Source organism: Cryptomeria japonica, chromosome 2, assembly GCF_030272615.1.
Source record: "Cryptomeria japonica chromosome 2, Sugi_1.0, whole genome shotgun sequence".
Lineage (NCBI taxonomy): Eukaryota > Viridiplantae > Streptophyta > Pinopsida > Cupressales > Cupressaceae > Cryptomeria > Cryptomeria japonica.
The window spans coordinates 173,151,624-173,174,163 of record NC_081406.1 but is presented as its reverse complement, the minus strand read 5'-3'; the positions used below and the strand labels follow the sequence as shown (position 1 = coordinate 173,174,163).

Genomic DNA, 22,540 nt, shown 5'->3' with positions numbered 1-22,540 from the left:
ATGTGATATCTATAATTTATAGACTTGAGATATGAAATTTTTAATTGTCTTAGTTTTAAATATTATATTGAGTAAATAAATTGTTTTTTTGTGTGAATATCAATATTATTTTAAGTAATTTTAATTTTCAATTAGAACATACATATTGAATAGTATAATAATTTAAATAGATTAAAAATGGGATCTATTGTATTTATTAATGAATGTGCTCATATTTTTCCACTTGAACTTGACATATTAAATATATATTTAAAAGTCTTATACAAAATTTGATGATGAGTTTATTTAGGTATTCACTACAATTAGACAAATTTCCAAATGTAAAAGGTGCAAATTCAATCTAAAACTTAGAATGCATTCTATACTACTTGAAGCACAAATGCACTATTTTACACAATTAGTGTAAAATTGTGTGTGTGTGTGTGTGTCTATATATATATATATATATGATCAATTCTATCTAATTATAAATTAAAAAAATACAAACAAAATATAACATTAATTTATTCTAAAACTAACTACACAATAAAGATTGCCACACTTATTATCCTTGTATTCCTATATTTAAATATCCAATGTCTATCCATATGTTCATTAAATAGTAATTATTAATTAATTGAAATTCAAAATTTATTATAATTAATTAAGAATAATTACATCATTTTATTTTTAAAGAATAAAAATCTTATGATATTGCATGCAATGACTACTACCATAATTTAATAAACACATATATTGAAGAAGGCAACATGATTCCAAATAGTGATAGTATTTTTTGTCTATGTTTGTATGATTCTGACATGGCTACTAGTTTTGTGTTTGTTTATTATTGGTCTCCACAAATATCCAATAGTGTTGTTTTGGACTTCAAATATCTTGGAAATAAATCAAAGCAACTTTACATCCTTTAGACTAATGTTTATGCAAGTGGAAGGGACAATTGTGAGCAAAGAACTTACCTTTAGTGTTTGTTGCTCACACATATGTTATTCATGGAAGACGATATGTTTCAGAGCTAGATACTTAAGCCATGAGATAATATTCAAGCCTACGAAATGGAGGTAATTGGGCAATTCAATGATGTCCTAGGAATTTTTTTCGTGCTCCATTCATTGTAGCATTCTGTAATTTCCAAACACTTAGTTTATTCAATGAGAGAGGATATGATAAGTTGTTATGGAGGAAACAAAGTCTTGTGGGTGAAAAGACATTTTAATATTTTTAACCTTTGCAAAGACATTGACATCCATGTGACTATTTTCAACAATAACTTGTGATTCCTTCTTATGATAATATCTTACTGTATGTGAATTTTAAAATTAATCATTAAAAAAAAAAAACTAAACTAAACTATTGATCCTTCTCCCATAATTAATGACTTTATATGCCATAAGCTTTTCCCTCACATACCTATTGATCCCTATCACATAATTTATTTTCCCCCTAATAAGATCCCCTACTCAACAAAAGTAATTCTTACTACTTGAATGTTTTGCCACTTGCCACGACTTCCCAAAGGAAGCAACAATCTAAGCGGATCCCCCAAGTTTCAACACCTTCGTGGAAGTGATTTCCCACCTCACAATTGGGAGGCCTACAACTTTATTTTTAAGTTGGATTATTATTGAAATGCAATGAGTAAATTCATTAAATCTTTAAAATCAACAATTGAATCTTAATAAAACATCATAATTTCATATATTGTAAAAAATAAATCTTGAAAATTATTAGAGGAGTCAAGTGCACTCTATTAATGGCTCATAAGGCATGACAACATGTTTTGAAAATGGGGTGACAAGCTAAATAGCCTTGAATTTGGGGGAAAACTCCATGGTTAAGCATGTTTGAGTCAAAGTAGTATGGGATGGATGATCTCTCAAGAAGTCTTGATGCTTCACACATATGAGCATCACCTAGATGCAATGACTAATTCATGTACCATTCATGTTGATAACAGATGATTTGCATGAAATTTGTGTCAATGAATTTAACTCAAAAATAATATGGTTGTTCATCTTTGTAAAACATCATAATTTTACACAATATAAAAAATATCTCTTACTTGTCATTAGATAAGCTGAATAAAATTTCATAAATAAATGGTTAAGGCAAAACACTTACTAAAAGTTTCACAAATGGGGTAGTAAGCTATGTGGGCCTAGTCTTGGGAGAAAATTCATGATTAAGCATGCTTCAGTTGGAGTAGTACTATGATGGGTGACCTCCTAGAAAGTTCCAATCCTTCATCCCTATGAGTATCACCAAGATACAATGAGTACTAAGTAGACAATTAATTCTTATGAGAGATGGATTCATATAAACTACTACTCATGAAATATAGACCACGAGTTTGACTCAAAAGCTACATAATTTGATACAACATGAAATACTTCTTCCTTTGTGCAAGATGATAGTCTTAGGAGAAAGCAATGGAAACCATAACCTAGGAGGAAATGAGGCCCAATCTTGTTAAGATTATCATAATTGAGTACATTTTATAAGAGAAAACATGGTTAGAGATGACACTACCTAACCTAAAGAATATTGCAATCCAACCCACACTTTTGTGCTTCCTATAAATTGTAAATATGAAATTAACTAAACACTTCTTAATCCCACACACACACACACACACACAAACACATATTTGTGTTTGTGTGTCATCTATTTATTTTAAAAATATAACAAGAATGATAAAATGCGTATACACATAGATATAAATAAATATATATACAAATGTGTGTGTGTGTGTGTGTGTGTGTGTGTGTGTGTGTGTGTGTGTGTGTGTGTGTTGTATTTGTTTTGAAAGCATACCAGGTATGATAAAATGTGGCAAAGAAATATATAACTCCAATATGATTTAAAAATAGATATTGTGTGTGTGTGTGTGTGTTGTATTTGTTTTGAAAGCATACCAGGTATGATAAAATGTGGCAAAGAAATATATAACTCCAATATGATTTAAAAATAGATATTGCTACTATCTCTAAATTTGAATCCTTCCATTTTTTCCAACTCTATTATACAGTGTCTAATTTAAATGCCTCTACATATTTTAAAGATAGAAAATAGTTAATTTATGAAAACATGAATATTATTAGTATGAGATGGCATTGAAGCAAAGGTGTGCCAACCTAAATTAGTACCCTTCAATCAGGAATATGCAGATGCAGAGGTCTCTGAATTTTTTAGAGAATATTCAGCGAGATGGAGAACTTATAATAGAAATGAATGCTAGGAATTCCCTCTTATAAAATAATTCGAATGTGAAAAATCAATGCATTCATTTGAGGTTGTTGATTTTGAATTTTGAATATGTGTGAGAAAGAATCAATCGTTTCATATTGCAACTCTCATTTAAGTCTGATTTCTACGATGGCTTGAATGCTTTCGGTCCTTTTTTTTAATGTAATATTTTTTGATGTTTATTTGGGAGCCTTACACCAGTTGTTGTATGTGCAGGTACCAATAGTGGTTGGAGTCAAAGCATAAAGATGTGAGAGGAAGTGTGGGGTATTGTGCAACTAATAGTCCATAAAGTTGATATGGGTTTGATATTGTACCATGTTAGGCACCTATAACTGTGCATATGTATTTGTAAATATAAAATATTTGAAGTTTTGGGCCACTTGCATGTGGTGGTAATTGTAAACATTTATGTTTCTTTTTTAATGTAAAAGGTGGTAATTTTGTGCAACTTGACATGTATTATAATTTGACTTGTACCAGTAGTAACTCTTTACTTTTAGTGGACAAATACACATCCAGTTGTGAACATGTATTAGTATAAATTTAAATTTTTCTTGGTTCTTTTATCATAATTTAATTGGCTAAAATATATAAAAAAATTGAAAGGTCAAATGTACTTGAAATGAACGATAATTGAAACATGAATGATAACTAATGCTCTTACCTATCCTTAAAAAAAACACCAATCTAAAGCTATCACCTTCTATAGAAACATAGGTTGCACAGAAACATTACTTGCTTAATGGCATTTGGGCTTAAATTTATGAAAGGGAGTAGAAATGTCTACATTGAAAAATGACATTTTAAATTTGAAGGACAAACATGATCTTCTCCACAGACAAAAAGCGTGGCACACTCATGTCGAAGAAAAAATATTGGAAGGTGCCAAACTGGCATGGTTCAAAAAGTAAGTGTTTAAATATGAGTTCGTATTCTGTTGCTTCACACGTATTAACGTACGCCCTTAAAGCAGATAAGAAACGTGTAAACTGTAAAGTATGCCCTTAAATCTGAGTTCGTATAACATGTGCTTCCAGCTATAAATGTTGGGCACAGGGAGCGTCAGTGCCAGTTGCCACGGCCTGCCAAGTCCGCAAGATGCTCGAGTAATACAATTGTTCTGTACATCAACGTGTAAGGAAAACACGTCGACAGAGGCACTGTTTATGGAAATTTGTCCAGTTTAAACCTACTTGTCTTCGACTGAGCCAATGGCAGATACTGACACACACTAAAATTAAAGAGTTTCTTTACGACATTTCCATTTGTTGAGCATTCTCTCCTCTCGCCTCTTTATAAGCCCCTCCTTTCCCCTGCAACCCCATTTGTGTGCATCACATTCATGTTAAATTCTTTGCATTATGTTAAAGATTCTCATGGCTTAAACGTCTTGTAATTTTCGATGACGGTAAAATTCTTTCTATTCTTTTCTCTACATTTTCATTGGAAATCGTGATCAGCTAGCTGATAGTTCAATTGTGCAGATAATAGTGATAAAATTGGCCATCGAGGATTACAGCAGGAAGAAAAAGGCCCTTACAGCGGGTTCCAGATGTTGAAGGTATGCTAGTTATGCTCAAGTAACTCATGGTTTTTGGCACTACGTTTATGCATAGTTCTACGGAGTTTTCTAACGGGATGAGCAGACAAATTTCAAGGATGAGGAAACCAAGGGTCTAAATTGAGGGGACCGCGGGGAGATAGCTGCCGAACGGTAGTTGGGGGCTGACACTTATATACAAATTGAAATGAATTGAAATCCTCAAAGCAAAATCTGCAATATAACATTTCTGTGAGTGTCTATGAAAGGCAAACAAGTTTTCACAAAGTTAAAGGTTGCAATCAGCATCTAATGTTATGTGCCATATAGTGATTCACTTGACGAAGGTAGTAGAGGTGGTGGTGTTTGGGGGGGAAGTCCCTAAGTATCGGAAACATTCCGGGAGGGACGGTTTTTTGGGAGGGATGCATCCCCATGGAGCAATAAATTTATGTTTAATAATTTATATCTTTATTATAAATTTCAAAGTGCATTTTGTGTTTCACCTCTTATTATTGGTTGTACTTAAAAAATTATGCCCCTATCTATAATTTTATCCCCATTCCCTAAATATCACACACAAAATATCAATTAAGCTTTGGTTGTAAAGTGTAATTGGATTTTGTAGTTTTCATGATGCTTGAATGAAAATTTTCATTTGCACCCCATACCCCTACTAATACTTATTTGGTGGACCTCTATACATGTGTGTAGTTGCATACTTATCTTCCATTCTCGTGGGTACACAATACATTTGAGGTTGGGTTGTAGAGTGAAATTGTACTTTATATTTTACATATTGCAAACTATAATGTGTCTATATAGTGATGGCCCAACTATATCTATTTCCCATGGACTTACCCTCTCCCTTTGCACTTTATACTTCTTATAAATTGTAAGTTTCTCCTTAATCCCTAAATTTCATAAGTCTTACCTTTGGTAGGCCATGGACCTCACTTGCAACTTCACACCTCTTCTAAAGTTTGTAAATAGTTGTCTGTCACTTAGTTCCCTAGACCCCACACAATGCAATTGCATGACACAATTGTCCACCCCTTTTACATGCTGCAGAGAACACCATAACATCCAGATCTTGAAAATATTTTATCTCTTGGACATGTTATTTGTCCCTGTAGCTCTCAATTTGTGTCCTTGTTTTTGATCTTATGTTCCTATGTCAGTCATTATGCGGACTTGGCTTCCTCAAGTGCAAACTACTAAGGTGTATCCCAAGCTTGTAAGTCTGTCATGTAATCATTCTATAGACTTAGACATAAACTTTACAAATACAAATAGTGGTCATGCCTCATAAGTTTTCCATTTGAACAAAAGTCAAAACTTAACTCCTTCCATACATTAACAAACATCCAATGCTCTTACATGGAAGTGACTAGAGGAGGAGATGCCTAGATCACGAACAAGTACAGGTGAATACCTCAAAGGCTTGGATTCTTGTACAAGTACATATAGTTGATGATGCAATGAGCATGGGTGTAAAATGTGATTGCAAGGAAAATGACTCCTTTGCAGATTTGAAAGTTAATTATTCTTGCACGATCAAAGAATGTTATATCCTCCTTTTGCAAGTATTATTCATTTCTTATAAATGGTATTGACGATGAAAAATGAGCTGATTGTAAATTGTGAATTGCATTTTAGTTGTCCCCACACCATCATGAAGGAGCTAAATGATGTAAAATATGGTTGTTGGTTGATCTTTGGATTCATATATGCATAGAAATAGTCAAATTTGTAGTCTAGGGCATCAAATGACATCACACATAATGTTTTGTATGGGATGTGAAGATATTATGGAAGGCATAAGAAGACACAATTATGCAAGGATTTATCTATGACTAGATGTGTTCATGACAGATTGTAATAATTTCGGCAATCTTTTGAGTGTGCTACTAGCTCTCTCTAATCAAGTTTAATGCATGGTGTATTAAGGAGTTGATTAATGTAACAACATTATAGTATATTACAAAGGATTTATTAGTTATCTATTTTTATTACATGTGGGGCATTGATAATTTGAAATGGGTCATTGAAGAAGACCTAACAATTCAATGCCTTTCACCTTTTGGTTTTTAGATTATTTGAATCAAGTTTTGAGAACTTTGTTTTTGCAATAAATTGCATAATGACAACATGTGTAGTTTTGTTTGTTTTGGTACATTGATGTTCTATCCAACATTCTTGTGTTTTTTAATGTGTGGCAATGATCCCTTCCATGTGACAACATCCTTTAAAACTATAAATACTTGTTTGAGAGATTAGTGATGCATACAAATAAAATGCTAATAGAACTCTAATGAAGATTTGCATATCTATATTATCTATAATGACTAAAAAAAATACCTGCAAATAAAATTTTGCTCGTGCTCCTCCTTAATGCAACATTCTTATTCGTTTTACTTTTAAGTTTAATCTTTAAATAAACATCTAATATCTTTTTAAGATTATTAGAATCAAGTTTTGAGAACTTTGTTTTTTGCATTAAATTGCACAATGATAGAAGCATGTGCAGTTTTGTTTGTTTTGGTGTTGTGATGTTCTATACAACATTCTTGTGTTTTTTAATGTGTGGCAGTGGTCCCTTCCATGTGACATCCTCCTTTAAAACAATAAATGCTTGTGTTGAGAGAGTAGTGACGAATGCAAATAAAAATGTTAATAGAACTCTTTAATGAAGATTTTGCATATCTATATTATCTACAATGACTAAGAAAAAAATGTGCAAATAAAATTATGTATGTACTCTTCCTTAATAGAACATTTTTATTTTCTTTACTTCTAAGTTTAATATTTTTAAACACCTTATATCCATTAAATTTATCAGATTTTCCCAATCCATTAGTGTATCATTTATGCATAATTTTTTTGCATTAACTTTTCGGATCACACTTCATGATGCATCGTTAGGATGTTAGAGAGTGCAAGGAGATGTAGAATTATTATTATATTCAAGTATGATCATCTTTACAATTTTACAAGGAGATGTGGTACTCTCAACTAACAATTCTACATCTCCTTGCACTCTCTAACATTTTCATGATGGATCACAAAATGTGATCTAAAACATTGATACCAAAAAAATATACACAATCAAATTCAAATACAGCTAAATTATATCTTACATCCATTTTTATTAATTCGATAAAGTTAGATTAAGGTGTGTAAAGAGAGAAATGTGAGATACGTGGTATTCTACAAGACAAAAGTATGGGACACAATAAAATATTGGAAGCTGCAAAAGTGGCAATGAGTTCAAAAAAGTCCTTCCGTCTCACAAAAAAAAAAAAAGATAAGAAACGTGTAATGTACGCCGGCTTCGCTTACATCAGCAAGCTCCATAATTAGCTAGTTCGCATGACATCATTCTCAAAAATTTATTTCCAACTCCATTATTGCCAGTTGAGCAGAGTGAGTTTCATTGCCAGTTGCCATGACTGCCAAGTCCAGCGATAATCTACCACAAAAGTTGAGCGAAGAAGCTTACATGTACGGGGAATCTCTTTACCACAAACCTTCCATTCTCTCCTCTCGCCTCTTTATTAAGGCCCTCCCATTCCCTGCAACTTAATTTGTGTGCATAGCATTCCTTGTTCAATTCTTTCCATTCTGCTAAAGAGTGATTCTCATCCCTTAAACGTCTTGGAATTCTCGATGAAGGTAACATTTTTCCTACCCTTTTCTCTGTGCATTCCCAGAGAGTCGTTTTTTAAGCGAGCGCCTAGCTGACGGTTGTGTTCTACAGAAAATAGTGCTAAAAGTGGCCATTGAAAACGAGAGCAGCAAGAAAAAGGCCCTCAAGCAGGTTGCAGGTGTCCATGATATGATAACTCTTCCAATTTGCTTTCAAACCTTGAGATTAAATCTTTATTCTGCTGTGAAATCTGATTAATGGATATTTGAATTGCAGGGGTGGATTCTGTGGCTGTGGACATGAAGGAAAAGAAGATGACTGTGATAGGGGACGTGGATCCCGTCCATTTGATCTGTAAACTCAGGAAACTTGGCTTTGCAGATTTGCTGAGCGTGGGTCCTGCGAAAGAGGATAAAAAGGGGGGTGAAAAGAAAGAGGAGAAGAAACCTCAAGGCAATGCAAAGAAGGAAAACAAAGCAGAATCTCCAAATGTTGTGTATGTGCCCATTGGCTACTATTACAGACCATATGAATACACTGTTGTGAGGGAAGAGTATCCTAATACTTGCGTTATTTGTTGAACAAGTCTGTCTGTGCTTTTAAACAGACATCGTTTGTAACTCAAAACAATTTTATTTGATTCGTAGTCACGTTTCGAGAGCATGGAGTAAGATTTCTAGTTTAGGGAAAGACCAGCTTCGTATGGTAATACTAATGAGACAATTTTGTTTCACTTTTTTCAGTGGTTTCTAATAAATTTATAGAAATGTAATTTCATGCAAGAATGTAATAATTAGCAGGATGTATTACCAATTTCTGCCTTTTTCACAATTTTATTGCATTGCTTTGGTTATTTCATATCATACATAGATTTGATAAATGGAGTTGTTATCTTGCTTTGCTAATTTAATTTTTCAAATTTAATTCAAGATCTCTATAATGTTTCTTTTTGTGCATATGATGATAGTTCATGTTTCCCTTTCATCTGTAATCATCATTTACCTTCTCTCACAATTGGTCGCACCTATGAAGATCATTTGGTGCAAGAGGATGATGTTGTGCCTAACTTTCTTAGTGATACCATACCTACTTTTCATTTCAATAACCTTCCCTCTAGAGATGAAGCATTGATGTGTTTTGTACCTCTCTCAATGTATCTTTTGTTAATGAGGAAAGAATCAATACTCCTATCAATAATCTCTCTAATGGAGAGACAACATTGAACTCTCTTCTTAACATAAATATGCTTTAGAGCAAGGGGGCACAGGTAAACATGTTGGTACATTAATCTCTCTATATCCTCCTTATTCTCCTATAGCTTATCTTGATCATCAACATATTTGTAGGCAATATGATGTTATGTATTTTTTTCATGACCTATCTCTTGATATATATTCAGCAAAGATGAAGCCTTGGATGATGAGGATCCACCTTCACAACCCAACAAAGTGGATATTAATAGTAATCATGAGGTAAGTGCACAAAGACCGGGGACCAAAAAAGGGTCTTAAGATGCCATTTTTTTCCCTAAAATCAGCAAAGACTGAACTTTGACAAGAAAATGAAGATAGTTACACTCAAAATATGAGGATGCAGTAAGAACAAGAGTTGTAGTGCTCTCAGTCTACTTTCTAAACTACTGATTTTTTTTTTAAATGGTAGAGATTAAGGGTTTCAAAAAGGAGGAGCAAACAAAGTGGTGCTGTTTTTTTAGAAAAAAATAACATAGCACCTAGTGTGCTCCCCCTAAAATGTCAAAAAAAAAATTGAAATTTTAAAAATCACTCTGCTGAGAAATTAGCTAACACCATGTAGTTTATGCCAGATTTTTCGGCTAATTTTTTAATGAATATATTATTTTTTACCAATTTTCAAAGTGGACACTATTTTTTTAATGAAATTTGAGTCTTCTCCCCCTAAACATTTGTGAAAACTAATCAAAAAACATTTTTTATTTTATTTTTAATTGTGTAGAATAGAGTCTAGTTTTTGAAAATGTATTTTTTTTCAAAATTGGAAAAACGAGTAAAAATCTATGGCCGAAATACGACATGTTGGTTTTTGACAAAAAAAGGACACACTAACAAAAGAAATTATGAATGAAGACCTTCACATTATCAAAATTTAAAAAGAATTATATGGTTGGATAGCTAAGAGAGAGCTTGACGATTGTGCAGTATTTTTTTTATTTCATTGAAAAGTGTGCAAACTTGACGGAGAGCATAGACAAAAAAGTAAGAAAATTTTCAATACTTGATGGAAAACATGTCTCAGGCCTGAGAAGGGCGTCCAAGCCTTTGGATTGGATGCCCAAGGAAAATCCAAGCCTTTGTCTTGGTGTTTACCAAGGCACCACATTTGGCGCGTGACAAATGAAAAAATTCAAAAATGCATTTGGTGTGCACCATGCCAAATAAGGCACACGCCAAATGAATTTCATAGCAATTTTTCATGCTAGGAAGCACAAAGTATAAGTTACATTTCTATTTGTATTTTTTCTTTCTTATACTTTAAGCTTTATATATATATATATATATATATATATATATATATATATATATATATATATATATATATATATATATATATATATATATATATATATATATATATATATATATATATATATATATATATATATATATTGTCAGGATGTTTGAGAGTGGTTCCAGATTTCTAGGAGTTATAATGTAGATTCTAGTTTTTTGAGTATTCATATAATTTTTTGACTTAGTCAAATTTCAATAATCAGCATGCTTGTATTAGCATTATCTCTCTGGTCTCTTCCTTGCATTCCCCCTCTCTTCCTTAACCCCTACCTCTCTCTCTTTCATCTATCCCTCTCTTTCCCTCTTTCACTTGGGCTCTCTCTTTCTCTCCCTCTCAAGTATCTTTATCTCTCACTCTCTCCCCTTCTCTCCCTCTTCCTCCCCCTCCCTTTCTCTTCCTCTCCCTCTGCCTCCCTTTCTCTTCTTCTCGCAAGTCTTTCTTTCCTTCTATCTCTCTTTCTCTTTCTCTCCCTCTTGCTACCTTTCTCTTTCTCTCAAGTCTCTCTCCTCTCTATCAAGTCTCTCACTCTCAACCTTTATCTATCTATATCTCTCTTCTCCTCTCTTAGGTGTCTCTCTCCCATTCTTTCTCTCTCTTTCCCTCTAACTCTTTTTCCCTCTCTTCATCTCATTCCTTCTCTCCCTCTCTCTCTATCTCTCTCTCTAACTCTCTTTTCCTCTCTTTCTCTCCCATTATTTCCCTCTTAAGTCTCTCTCCCTCTCTACCTATATCTCTCTATCTCACTCTCCTCCTCTCTCAAGTGTATCTCTCTTCCATTCTCTCCCCTCCCCCCCTCTCTCTCTCCCATTATTTATCTCTTAAGTCTCTCCCTCTCAGCCTCTATCCCTCTATCTCACTCCCCTCCTCTCTCAATTTTATCTCTCTCCCATTCTCTCCCTCTTCCCCCCTCTCTCTCCCTTTCTCATTATATCACTTTCTCCCTCTCTCCCTCTCTTCACCACTCTCTCTCTAGTCTCTTGTAATATCCTTCCATCCCTTCCTCTCTCTCTCTCTCTCTCTCTCTCTCTCTCTCTCTCTCACACACACACACACACACACCATCCCTCCCTCCACCTCTTAGGTATCTCTCTCACCTTCCCTCCATCTACCTCTTAGGTCTCTCTCTCACACAATCCCTCCATCCACCTCGTAGGTCTCTCTATATCCCCCCACTCCTTATCTCTCTCTCTCTCCCCCTCTCTTAAGTGTCTCTATCCCATTCTTTCCCTCCCCATCCCCCTCTCTCTCTCTCTCGTTCTCCATGTTGCACTCTATTTCTATCTCTCCCTCTTTCCATATTTCCCTCTCTTTGTCTTTGTCTTTGTCTCTATCTCTCTCTCTCTCTCTCAAGTGTTTCTCCCATTATATCCTCTCTCTCTCTCTCTCTCTCTCTCTCTCTCTCTCTCTCTCTCCCATCCTATCTCTTGCTTCTCCCTCTCCCTCTCTCACTCTCTCCCTCCCCCATCCTATCTCTTCCCTCTCCCTCTCTCCCTCCCATTGTTTCCCTCCCCCCTCTCCATTTCTCCCTCCTCCATCCTATCTCTTACCTCTCCCTCTCTCTCTCACACCCTCTCTTTCTCTCTCTCCCTCCCCCATCCTATCTCTTCCCTCTCCCTCTCTCCCTCCCATTGTTTCCCTCCTCCCTCTCTCTTTCTCCCTCCCCCATCCTATCTCTTCCCTCTCCCTTTGTCTCTCACCCTATCTCACTCTCTCTCCCTCCCCCATCCTATCTCTTCCCTCTCCCTCTCTCCTTCCCATTGTTTCCCTCCTCCCTCTCCCTTTCTCCCTCCCACATCCTATCTTTTCCCTCTCCCTCTCTCTCACCCTCTCTCGCTCTCTCTCCCTCCCCCATCCTATCTCTTTGCTCTCCCTCTCTTTCTCTTTCTCCATATCTCTCTCTCCCACTCTCCCTTCTAGTCTCTCTTTCTCTCAAGTCTCTCTCCCTTTCTCTTTCTCTCTCAAGTCTCTCTCCCTCTCACCCTCTCTTGCTCTATCTCCCTCCCCCATCCTATCTCTTCCCTATTCCTCTCTCCCTCCCATTGTTTCCTTCCCCCCCACTCTCTCTCCCTCCACCATCCTATATCTCCCCTCTCCCTCCCACTGTTTCCCTCCCCCCTCTCTTTGTCCCTCCCTCATCCTGTTTCTTCCCTCTCCCTCTCTCTGTCACCCTCTCTTTCTCTCTCTCCCTGCCCCCCTCTCTCTTTATCCCTCCCCAATCCTATCTCTTCCATCTCCCTTGCGTTCTTTCCTGCCCCCCTCTCTCTATCAGATCTCCCCCTTTTTCATCAACCCCTACCTCCCTCCCTCCATCTCTCTCACTTGGTTTCTCTCTTTTCCACAACCCCTCCCTCCCTCTTTCACTTAATCTCTCTCTCCCTTTGATCTCTCCCTCTTTTTTCATCCCTTCCCCCTATCTCCCTAATATAATCCCCTCTTTCCATCAACCCCTCCCTTCCTCCATCTTTTTTCCTCTCCCTCTCTTTCCCTCTCTCCCTCTCTCCCTCTCTCTTTCCCTCTTTACATCTCAAGTCTCTCTCTCTCTCTCTCTCACGCTCTCTCTCTCTCTCTCTCTCTCTCTCTCTCTCTCTCTCGTCCTCACCCTCCCTTTGCCCCCCCTCTCTCTCTTAGGTGTATCTCTCTCTTTCCCTCTAACTCTTTTTCCCTCACTTTCTCCCTATCTCAAGTGTCTCTATCCAATTCTGTCCATTCTCTCCCTCTCCCTCTATTTCTCTCCATCTCTCAAGTCTCTCTCTCTCTCTCTCTCAATCCCTCCATCCACCTCTCATGTCTCTCTAGATATATTCCCCACCCCCCCTCTCTCAGGTGTCTTTATCCCATTATTTCCCTTTCTCCCTCCCCATCCCTTTCTCTTTCTCTCTCAAGTCTCTCTCTCTTTCTCTCTAACTCTCATTCCCTCTCTCCCTCCCACTCTCTCTCTATCTCTCTCTCAGGTGTCTTTGTCCAATTTTGTCCATTTTCTCCCTCCCCCTTCCTTTCTCTTTCTCTCTCAAGTCTATCTATCTTTCCCTCTAACTCTCTTTCTCTCTCAAGTCTCTCTCTCCATCCTTCTAACTCTTTTTCCCTCTCTCCCTCCCTATCCCTATTTCCCTCTCACCCCCCCTCTCTCTCTCTCTCACCCTCTATCTCTATATCTCTCTCTCCCATTCTCTCCCTCCCCCTCCCTTTCTATTTTTCTCAAATATCTTTATGTTTCCCTCTCTCCCTCCTACTCACTTTCTCTTTTAACTCTCTCTCTCTCTCTCTCTCTCTCTCTCTCTCTCTCTCTCTCTCTCTCTCTCTCTCTCTCAAGTCTCTTTCCCTCTCACCCTCTATCTATCTCTCTATCACTCTCAGGTGTCTCTCTCTCCCATTCTCTCCCTCTATTTTCCTCTTTCCCTCCTCCATCCTCTATCTTCACTCTCCCTCTCTCCCTCACATTCTTTTCCTCTTTATCTCTCTCTTAGGTGCCTCTCTCTCCTATTCTCTTCCTCTTCCCCTCTCTCCTTGCACCATCCTTTTTCTTCCCTCTCCGTCTCTCCCTCCCATTCTTTCCCTCCCCCTCTCTCTCTATCTCTCTTTATCGTTGTATCAACTCTCTCTCTCTCTCTAACACTCTTTCTTTCTCTCTCAAGTACCTATCCCTCTCACCCTCTCTTTCTCTCTCAAGTATCTCTTCATCTCTTTCCCTCTCCTTCCCCCACCCTCTCTCTCTCCCAAGCTTAACCTAAGAGAGATAGATATAGAGCCTGAGTGAGAGGGAGAAAGGGATGAAAAATGAGTAAGATACCAGAGAGAGCTCAAGTGAGAGAGAGGGAGGAGGGGAAGGGTTGAGAGAGAGGGAGGAAGGGAGTGATTGAGAGAGAGAGAGGTCAAGTGAGAGAGATCTCAAGTGAGAGAGAGGGAGGGAGAAAGGAAGGGCTATCTCTCTCTCAAGTCTCTCCCTCTCTTTTTCTCAACCCCTACCTCCTTGTATCTCTCTCTCTTCCCCTCTCTCACTTAGGCTCTCTCTCCAGGCTCTTCCTAGTATATCCCTCTCTTTCCATCAACCCCTCCCCTCCTCCCTCCATCTCTCTCAATTTATCCCCCTCTCCCTCTCTTTCCATCACCCCAATCTCTCCCGCAACCCATTCCTCTCTCTCTATCTCTCTCTCTCTCCCTCAACCTCAATCCCTACCTTCCTTCCTCTCTCTCTTACTTGGGCTCCTTCTTTAGTCTCTCCCTCTATTATCATCGAACCCCCTTCCTTCTCTCTCTCTCTCTCTCTCTCTTTTTCACTCTCTTAGGTCTCTCCCTCTATTTTCATTAACCCCTACCTCCCTCACTCCATCTCTCTCACTTGGCTTCTCTCTTTGCCTCTACCCCTCGCGCCCTCTCTCCCTCCCTTGGATCTCTCCCTCTCTATCCATCCCTTCCTCCCTCTCTCCCTTATATATCCCTCTCTTTCCATCAACCCCTCCCTTCCTCCCTTCATCTCTCCCACTTGATCTCTCTCTTAGGTCTCTCCCTCTACGCAGTCCTTCATCTAGGTCCCTCTCTCTTTCACTAACTATCTCTCTCTCTCTCAAAATCTCTCTATCCCTGGTATTTTATTTCTTTCCATCAACCTCTCTCTCTCCCCTGGTATTTTCCTTTATTTACATCACAAAGAGAGAGAGAGACATGAAGAGAGGGATGGAGGGAGAGTGAGAAAGGGAAAGAGGAAGGTGGGTGTTAAGGGAGAAACTAGAGGGAGAGAAAACCCAAGTGCAAGAGAGGGAGGAAGGGAAAGAGAGGTAGATACCTAAGAGAGAGAGAGGTAAGGGATGAGAAAGAGAGAGAGAGAGAGAGGGGGGGGGGGGAATGCAGGGAAAGAGGAGAGACCAGAGAGAGAGAATATTGATATGAGCATGCTAAACTAAAATTTAACTAAGTCTGAAATTTATGTGAATTCTCTAAAAACTAGAATCTGCATTATAACTCCTAGAGATCTGAAACCACTCTCAAACATCTTGACAATATATACTCGATAGTTCAAATAAATGGAAGACAACTGAGAGGGGGGGGGATGAATCAATTGTCACAGATTACTGGAACTATTAGCAATTTAAAACTTTAATATCGGAACCCAAAACATTAATACCAGAATAGCAGTTAAACCAATTAAGCATAAACAATAATCATAAAATAAAAACCATCCACATCACACCAATATTTATACATGGAAAACTCAGTAAAGGTAAAAACCATGGTGGGAAGCCTACCCATAGTCAGATAATACTTCTGTAGTAAGTATGTGAATTACAATTAAGGGGCCTGCACTTGCAGGAAGGCCAACAACCTAGAGCACACTTCTCATCATGAAAGGAGCCTCACTGACTACATAGAAATCCATACTACAATCCGGAGAAGTGTTGAACTACAAAAGATAACATCTCCTATGCCTAAGTATAGTTCCAGTTAAGCTCAATACCGGAGGACTAAATCCTCTTACATAAACCCACTTCGTTCTCCAATGATCGACCAAATCCTCTACCTGAATGATATTACATTATTCACATATTACATTCCTTGACCATGACCTCTAACATAACCATGATGATCTACAATGAGATCATACATCTATATATACAAACCCACGACCATAAACAATTAGGTTGGCCACTAGATAATAAACCAATTACATATTACAAGCCAGGTCATCCTTAGACCAAACAAATAATATCCAACACATTAGACATCCCATAAATACATCAAGAGGTCCAATCCACACGTTACATTAAAGTCAGTCCATAACCTAGATCAACTGGTACCCAGTATAGGTCCACACGCTACAACAATGATCTCCATCCGCCAAGTCTCGAACTTGATCACCAACAGCATCCTAAAACTCCACTAGAAATTGCACCAACACTGGTCACTTATGCAATTCATCAAAGATCTTTCTCAAAAGCTTTGCCGGTGAAACCCTTGCTGGAACCAAAAACTAAGATTCTAAGCAAGCAGGATAGCATCCGATCACTAGATCAAAATCAACTAACCGAATATGAGCATGAGTATCATGAATACGTTAATTCCATCACCAAATCATACTGGAGCCTACCGAATCATGCCGAATCCAAATCAACCAGAAACCACTCAACCTATCAGGACCAGAAGGGTGCTGGTAAAGCATCCAAACAGCTAGTGTTGGCATCAATGACAAAACATCAATACAACACATAATCAATTCCACCAAATGGATAACAATATATACATAAAATATAACTTAAAGTATAAGAAAGGAAAAAGACAAATAGAAATGTGACTTAAATGTTATATTTTATGTATATATTCAAAGAGAGAGGAAGTCAAAGAGAATGATAATTTGCAGTTTCAAAATTGAAAATGCACTTGCCAAAATCCAAATTCATTTGGCACACCCCAAATTTGGCACTTGCCTTATTTGGCATGCACCATATTTGGCATGCGCCAAATACATTAGGTGTGCCCAACCCTTAGGTTAGGTTCGCCTAGCCTATTTGGTGCACGACAAATAGGGCATGTCTTATTTGGCATGTGCTAAAGGGTTTGATAGGGGCCAAAAAAAATGGCATCTTTTTGGTCGCCCATCTTGGTGCACTTGCCCCATGCAAATGAAAATCTCCCTACAAAGGGTATCCATTCTTCACCTTTTCATCCTTTTGGTCCTTCAAATTGTCCTTACACAAATTGTTTTGAATAAATTCATAATGAAAGCCATTATCCTTCACAATTATAAACATCTTATGAGATTAGCTATGATATCATTTCTAAACAAAGCTATAGTGGACAAGGACTTTGAAAATAAGAACAAGAAATCAAGGTCGATATAGATCCTCACTCACAATGCACTAGAGAAGGTCTAGGATATCCAAATTTATCAAGATTTATGGATGATCTTTTTAAGGTTCAAATGCTTAAGGAGTATTTTTCAAAAAAGAGAAATTACCGTCCATCCAAGAATCATTCTCCATCAAACAATCATCCTACTTCCTTATCGCTTCTTTTACCACAAGAAAATAATCCTTCTTCCTCCACTAGTATACCCTACCCTAGATCTCAAGAGACAAGACCCATCAATATTAAGAATCAAGAAAAACTAGCTACAAGAAGCTTTTGGAGATTGAAATATGATAAGAACGTTACGTGTCCTTTCATAAGATATAACAATAATTATAAGAACAAAGATTGTACAATGTGTATCGTCTCTTTCATCATAGCTATTCTCATTCTCTTGGAAATTGTAAATCTTTTAAAGAATTTGCTCGAGACCAATATGATAGATCTTGTATTACTCTTACAAATGATCTTATGCTTTTTTTGGTAAAGAAGTAGTACCTAAGATTTCTATTCCCCTTATTATGTTGCTCCTTGCACTATGGCATTGGTATTTACCTTTATTGGGGGCTCTTTTTCATGTGCAGTGGTACAAATTAAATTACAACCATACTTGGACAACATCATATTAGTCATTCTTCCTTGTCTCCATGCTTGGGGGGCAAGAATAATATTTCAATTCTCTCTTTTTCAAATATTTTCTTCTCCTTTGGGTTGCATTTTTTTATAACTTGAGGTACTTTATTACATTGAGTGGTTCTTCATGCAAGTACTTATATGTCCCTTGGTTGGACTTTTTTTTTGTTTGCATTGGTGCATTTTCTTATGAATGATCTCGCCTTCGTGAATGTGTGCAATCCATCACTAAAAATCCACCTTTTCCTAAGAAATGGACAATGTGTGTATTTTTAGTCTCCTTCTCCTTCCAAAGATGTAATCCTTATCAAAGATCCCCTCTATTTTCAGAGGTTAATATATTTGGATAAATATTTCTTCTCCCATGCATCCCTCGAAAGGATCCTTTTACAGTTGTTGCAAGATATCTCTTTTACAACTATCTTTTCCTTACTTATAAGAGTTATTCCTCTTTATCTTGGAGTTATTTACATTATTTCCTAAAGGATATCTTCTTGTTTATGAAGGTGTGTATCCTTATTTTTATCTTCCTTAAGACATCAACATAGGGCTATGTTGATATATTAAGGGGGGACATACATCATGACCTCCTTGAAACATATTTTCAATGCAAATTGTGGATTTCCTTGCATGATGCCTTGCTTGGTTATCTATTTTCAATTTAGTCACAAATTTCTTTGCATGATGCCTTGCTTGGTTATCCATTTTTAATTCAAGTTGTGAATTTCTTTGCATGATGTCTTTCTTGGTTATACTTTTTCAATTCAAGATTCTAGATTTCCTTATGAATGTCATGTTTTGTCTGGTTGTTCTTATTGCATGTCTTAGATGAGATGTACATGCTTAAAACCAAACAAAATTCTTGGACGAGATGTTTCATTCCCAAAACTAGACATTTTCAATTGCATGTCTTATACAAATTATTGCATGCTCAAAGGACTAACACATTCGGGGTCATTTTTCGATGACCTATCATCGTAATTCCAACATATTATTGTCGTAGATCCGATGAAATGGTGAAAAGTTTTTCATCGCAAAAATTTCATTGGGTTATTCGACGGATAGATGTTCGTCATAATTCTGACGCCTTCTTTTTCAGAAGTTGATACATATTGTGGCGGTCTAATTCGTTGGAATTCTGATGAAGTCACCAATCTTCCGACGAACCATGCACTGGGTTTTTCATTGGAATTTTGACAAAAAAGGGCACTATGCTCCGACAAGAATGTTGCACTTGCGACAAATTTCTTTTTGTCACAGGTGCAGTATTCCCGTCGAAGCATAGTGCCCTTTTTTGTTAGAATTTTGACAACAAATGCAAGGAAGCTCCCTGGGAAAGGTGCACCTGCAACGAAATTTTTTCGTTGTAGGTACAACATTCCTATCGAAACATAGTGTCCTTTTTTGTCAAAATTTCGACAACAAATGCAAGGAAGCTCTGACAAGAGTTTTGTGTCTGCGATGAAATATTTTGTTGTAGATACAACACTCTCATTGGGGCCTATGTTGCACATGTCCGTCGGAATTCCCACGAACAAGCTATATTTAAAATAAAATAAAATAAACAATTGCCATCACGGAATATAGAGCATTGTAAATATGGAATATGATTTGATAAGCTTTCTCAAATATTGAGCTACCCTTATATAACTCCTTACCTCAATGACTAACTAACTATGGTAAACTATATATTCTAACAATATACAAAATCAACAATCCCATATATTCTAAAAATATACAAACACAACCAAGAGGGAATATTTGGTTAATGAAGACCTTGATAAAGCATGGATATGAGAGTGAGGAAAATGATAGAAGTAACATGCAAAGCCCTGATGAAGATAGGTAACCATTATGCATTTTACTATAGTACAATGACTAGTTATAGGTCAGAGATGATGTACAAGGTCATGAAGGGTTAAAGGATGTAGAGATTACAATCATAGCAACACACTAAGATTATAAAGATCTCAAAAGACAAAGTGACCTCTCTCAGTCCATAAGAAAAGATGTTCATATACAAGGAGTGGATCAAAAAAAATTGTAGCAAGTTAATGACAGAGAGTAGAAGTAGTTAAAAACTTTACCCAAGTAAGGATTTGATCCAATGCCAAAAGGGCCAAAGACAGTTACAATGATTTAGGGTTAAAGGGGTATAAGGTTTAGATGATTGAGAACATGATAGTATTATAGCAGAAATATGAATAAATCTTTGATAGTACCAAATTCTAATAGACCTACAATACACAGTCAAAATAGTAACATCATTTAAACAAAAGGACAATTCACTAATATATAGACTATCAAGAGTATCGGTCACAACAGATTGCAATCATTGTTACAAAATGTCAAAGATCAAGCTACATTGATAGTTCAAAGCCTCAACATAGAACCAAGATAAGCATTAAAGTAATTAAGAGGTGTATGAGCAACTATGGTAGTTAGGAAAGAAAAAACACAAGACAATGTATAGCATCACAGAATCTAGTCATATGATAAAGGCATTAGGGACAAATTTCAATGTCAATGAAGAAACTACCTTATCAAGGGACAATGATATTCATAAGATTGAAAGTAGTCACTAGGATGAAAAGGTGACCCTTGGAGTTACAAACTGAGTTGAACATCTAGTGAACGTGATGGAACCAGTTCTTAAACAAGATAAATTGAAACCTAAGATTGAACCTAATATCACCTTTACCCAAAGTGGTAACAATCTCCCCCTTTGGCATTGATGACAATATATGAATGTGAAAAACAGTCAATGCAAAGAAAGAAGATATCACCAACAAACTCCCCCTAAGATCAAGATAGATAATGCAGTTTTTCACATGATCTATCTCCCCCTTTGACAACAATGTCAAAGGTATCCAAAATAGAAAACCAAACTCTCTCCCAAAATAGAAACATGCAAACTAATAAGCATATAATCATCATAACACTCATAACACCAGATTTAACGTGGAAATTGAAAATAAAATATTTTATTTCAGGACAACTCACACTATTCCCTATCATATTTTAGACTCGATTTTGTTAGTAATGGTTTGATGTATCAGAACTATCATTAAGGGGGGGCACTTGGACTGCTTCTTTCTCAAAAAAAAAATTGTTCATAATTCAACTTGCAACTATAACCTTTAAAAATCCCAAAAATTATGCATAGTTCATCATCATATAAAACTATCTGACTATAACCTTCATAGGGCAAGAGAGACATCATTTGAAGGTACAACTTGATTTAGCTTGATTTAGCTTGATTCAGATAGTCAATAATATATGCAGGTCGAGTAGTTCATAATTCAACTTGCAACTATAACCTTCAAAAATCCCAAAAACTATGCATAGTGAACAATAAAAACACAGTCAATAATATATTCAACTCAGTTTGTAACTCCAAGGGTCACCTTTTCATCCTAGTGACTACTTTCAATCTTATGAATATCAACTACTCACCTCTTTATTGTTCACTAGATGTTCAACTCAGTTTGTAACTCCAAGGGTCACCTTTTCATCCTAGTGACTACTTTCAATCTTATGAATATCAACTACTCACCTTTTTATAATTCAACTATAAATATGAATTATAATTGCAAAACCTTGAACCCTTAGAACTTCAACCTTTAGAAATGAATATAACTTTGAAAACCTAAAAAAAATTAGGGATTGCAAGGAAAAACTAAGACCTTATAGTAAGCCTTAGTTATATTCATTTCTAAAGGTTGAAGTTCTGAGGGTTCAAGGTTTTGCAATTATAATTCATATTTATAGTTGAATTATAAAAAGGTGAATAGTTGTTTTTCATATCTTTGACAACAGTGATGAAAGTTATAGTTGAATTATAAAAAGGTGAGTAGTTGATATTCATAAGATTGAAAGTAGTCACTAGGATGAAAAGGTGACCCTTGGAGTTACAAACTGAGTTGAACATCTAGTGAACAATAAAGAGGTGAGTAGTTGATATTCATAAGATTGAAAGTAGTCACTAGGATGAAAAGGTGACCCTTGGAGTTACAAACCGAGTTGAACATCTAATGAACGTGATGGAACCAGTTCCTAAACAAGATAGATTGAAACCTAAG

At 36.5% G+C, this 22,540-nt stretch overlaps 1 protein-coding gene across 1 annotated transcript; it reads left to right on the top strand.

Moving 5' to 3' along the window:
• The first annotated feature begins 4,170 nt into the window (after positions 1-4,170).
• LOC131859587 (heavy metal-associated isoprenylated plant protein 39-like) lies at positions 4,171-9,019 on the top strand. The gene is made up of 4 exons (XM_059213524.1): positions 4,171-4,240; positions 4,734-4,810; positions 8,550-8,616; positions 8,715-9,019. The coding sequence occupies exons 1-4, from the start codon at positions 4,171-4,173 to the stop codon at positions 9,017-9,019; spliced, it is 519 nt and encodes a 172-aa protein (XP_059069507.1).
• The last annotated feature ends 13,521 nt before the right edge of the window (positions 9,020-22,540 follow it).

Bases quoted from the DNA above. Each gene is read 5' to 3' on its own strand.
- LOC131859587 (XM_059213524.1), top strand. From the start codon at position 4,171: ATGAGTTCGTATTCTGTTGCTTCACACGTATTAACGTACGCCCTTAAA. The intron at 4,811-8,549 runs GTATGCTAGTTA...TGTGTTCTACAG, and splicing joins GCGGGTTCCAGATGTTGAAG to AAAATAGTGCTAAAAGTGGC. The intron at 8,617-8,714 runs GTGTCCATGATA...TTTGAATTGCAG, and splicing joins GGCCCTCAAGCAGGTTGCAG to GGGTGGATTCTGTGGCTGTG.